The sequence below is a fragment of the Macrobrachium nipponense genome, chromosome 33 (genome assembly GCF_015104395.2).
Source record: "Macrobrachium nipponense isolate FS-2020 chromosome 33, ASM1510439v2, whole genome shotgun sequence".
NCBI lineage: Eukaryota > Metazoa > Arthropoda > Malacostraca > Decapoda > Palaemonidae > Macrobrachium > Macrobrachium nipponense.
In genome coordinates, this window is record NC_087219.1 from 45,343,884 (window position 1) to 45,346,383 (window position 2,500).

Here is a 2,500-nt window from a genome sequence, read left to right on the forward strand (position 1 = left end):
TCCGATTTCCAGCCAGTTTGGGTTAGGACGCCTCGGTTGGTATCGGCCAGTGAGCGTCCGGCGGTCCCCCGGCCGCCGTCCGATCTCTAGCCAGTTTGGGTTAGGGCGTCTCGGTTGGTATAGTGCCATTGAGCGTCCGGCCGTCCGATCTCCAGTCAGTTTGGCCGTCGTCCGATCTCCAGCCAGTTCGGGTTAGGGCGCCTTGGTTGGTATGGGCCAGTGAGCGTCCGGCGGTCCCCGGCCACCGTCCGAATCTCCAGCCAGTTTGGGTTTTTTTTTTTTTTTTTTTTTTTTTTTTTTTTTTTTTTTTTTTTTAGGGCGCCTCGGTTGTTGTGGGTGCCTGTGGGCCAGTCCGGCAGTCCCCCGGGCGGTCCCCCGGCCGCCATCCCCCCCCCCACGTTCCGATCTCCAGCCAGTTTGGGCTAGGGCGCCTCGGTTGGTATAGGGCCAGTGAGCGTCCTGCGGTCCCCCGGCCGCCGTCCGATCTCCAGCCAGTTTGGGTTAGGGCGCCTCGGTTGGTATGGGCCAGTGAGCGTCCGGCGGTCCCCCGGCCGCCGTCCGATCTCCAGCCAGTTTGGGTTAGGGCGCCTCGGTCTGTATAGGGCCAGTGAGCGTCCGGCGGTCCCCCAGCCGCCGTCCGATCTCCAGCTAGTTTGGGTTAGGGCGCCTTTGTTGGTATGGGCCAGTGAGCATCCAGCGGTCCCCCGGCCGCCTTCCGATCTCCAGCTAGTTTGGGTTAGGGCGCCTCGGTTGGTATAGGGCCAGTGAGCGTCTGGCGGTCCCCCAGCCGCCGTCGATCTCCAGCTAGTTTGGGTTAGGGCGCCTTTGTTGGTATGGGCCAGTGAGCGTCCGGCGGTCCCCCGGCCGCCGTCCAATCTCCAGCCAGTTAGGGTTAGGGCGCCTCGGTTGGTATAGGGCCAGTGAGCGTCCGGCGGTCCCCCAGCCGCCGTCCGATCTCCAGCTAGTTTGGGTTAGGGCGCCTTTGTTGGTATGGGCCAGTGAGCGTCCAGCGGTCCCCTGGCCGCCGTCCGATCTCCAGCCAGTTTGGGTCTCCAGTTAGACTTGATTTCGGCTGCCGCCTCATCAGAAAGGGCTAGTAATCTTTTGGTGGTCCCTGGCCCCCCATCCGTCCTCCTGCCAGAGTTTGGTTCGGGCACCAATGAAGTTCAGCTAAGTTCAGGCGTTTCCTGTTCGGGCACCTCCTTTGTTGATTCTTCCTGGGCTGCCTTACCTCGTCTTCCTCTTCTTTTGGTTCGGATTACAATCCCAAGTTTTATTCTATATCATTTTCCATTTTCATATCGTGAACATTGATTAACTCTTTGAGGTTGTTCATTACCTCTTTCATGTTTGTTTTCCTCTTTTGATTCTCCTCCATCGACTCGATGACCTTATTTTTCAGGCCATCAATTGTCGCTACCAATTCCATTTCTTCCTTTTTCAACTTTTCAATCTCCTCGTCCTTTTTCAAATTCATATCCTGCTGGTAAAATAACTCTTCTTTGAGGTTTGTTATTTCTTTTTCCATCTTTGCTTTCCTCCTCTCATTGTCTTCTATTAACTCGATGACCTCATTTTCCAGACCTTCAATTGTCCTTCCAATTTCAATTACTTTCTTTTTCGAGTTTACAATCTCCTCGTCCTTTACCATGTTCAGTGATTGGAGCTTTATCGACTCTTCTTTGAGGTCATTTATTTCCTTTTCCATCTTTGCTTTCCTCCTCTCATTATCCTCCATCAACTGGATGACCTCATTTTCCAGACCTTCAATTGTCTTTCCAATTTCAATTACCTCCCCTTTAAATTTTTCAATCTCCTCATCCTTTTCCAAGTTCATATCTCGCTGGTTAGTCACTTCTTCTTTCAGGTCCATTATTTCCTTTTCCATTTCAATTTTCTGGCAATTCTTTTCTCCTATCAAGTGGACGACCTCATTTTCCAGGCCTTCAATCGTATGTCCACAAGCAATGACTTCTGCTTCGAATTGTTTCAGGTGCTCCTCCTTTTCCATGATCAGAGATATGAGGTCAGATATTTCCTTCTCCCATTCAATTTTCAAGCACTCCTTTTCTTTCATCAAGGTTACGACCTCATTTTCCAGACCTTCAATTGTTTGTGCACAAGCCATGGCTTCTGTTTTGAACTGTTCCAGCTGCTCCTTCTTTTCCATGTTCAGAGATATGAGGTCAGATATTTCCTTCTCCATTTCCATTTTAAGGCTGTCCTTTTCTTTCATCAAGGCTACGACCTCATTTTCCAGGCCTTCAATCGTTTGTCCACAAGCAATGACTTCTGCTTCGAACTGTTTCAGGTGCTCCTCCTTTTCCCTGTTCAGAGATATGAGGTCGTTTATCTCCTTCTCCGTTTCAATTTTCAAGCTCTCCTGTTCTTTCATCAAGGATACGACCTCATTTTCCAGACCTTCAATTGTTTGTGCCACAAGCAATGGCTTCTGCTTCGAACTGTTTTCAGGTGCTCCTCCTTTTCCATGTTCAGAGAT

At 50.7% G+C, this 2,500-nt stretch overlaps 1 protein-coding gene across 1 annotated transcript; it reads right to left on the reverse strand.

Annotated features, from left to right (window-relative positions):
* Positions 1-1,273: 1,273 nt before the first annotated feature.
* On the reverse strand, positions 1,274-2,395 carry LOC135202845 (putative leucine-rich repeat-containing protein DDB_G0290503). Its single transcript, XM_064232305.1, has one exon. It carries the CDS (start codon positions 2,393-2,395, stop codon positions 1,274-1,276), a length of 1,122 nt encoding a protein of 373 aa, XP_064088375.1.
* Between the last annotated feature and the right edge of the window lie 105 nt (positions 2,396-2,500).

Coding starts and splice junctions, on each gene's coding strand:
- LOC135202845 (XM_064232305.1), bottom strand. CDS start 2,395: ATGAAAGAACAGGAGAGCTTGAAAATTGAAACGGAGAAGGAGATAAAC.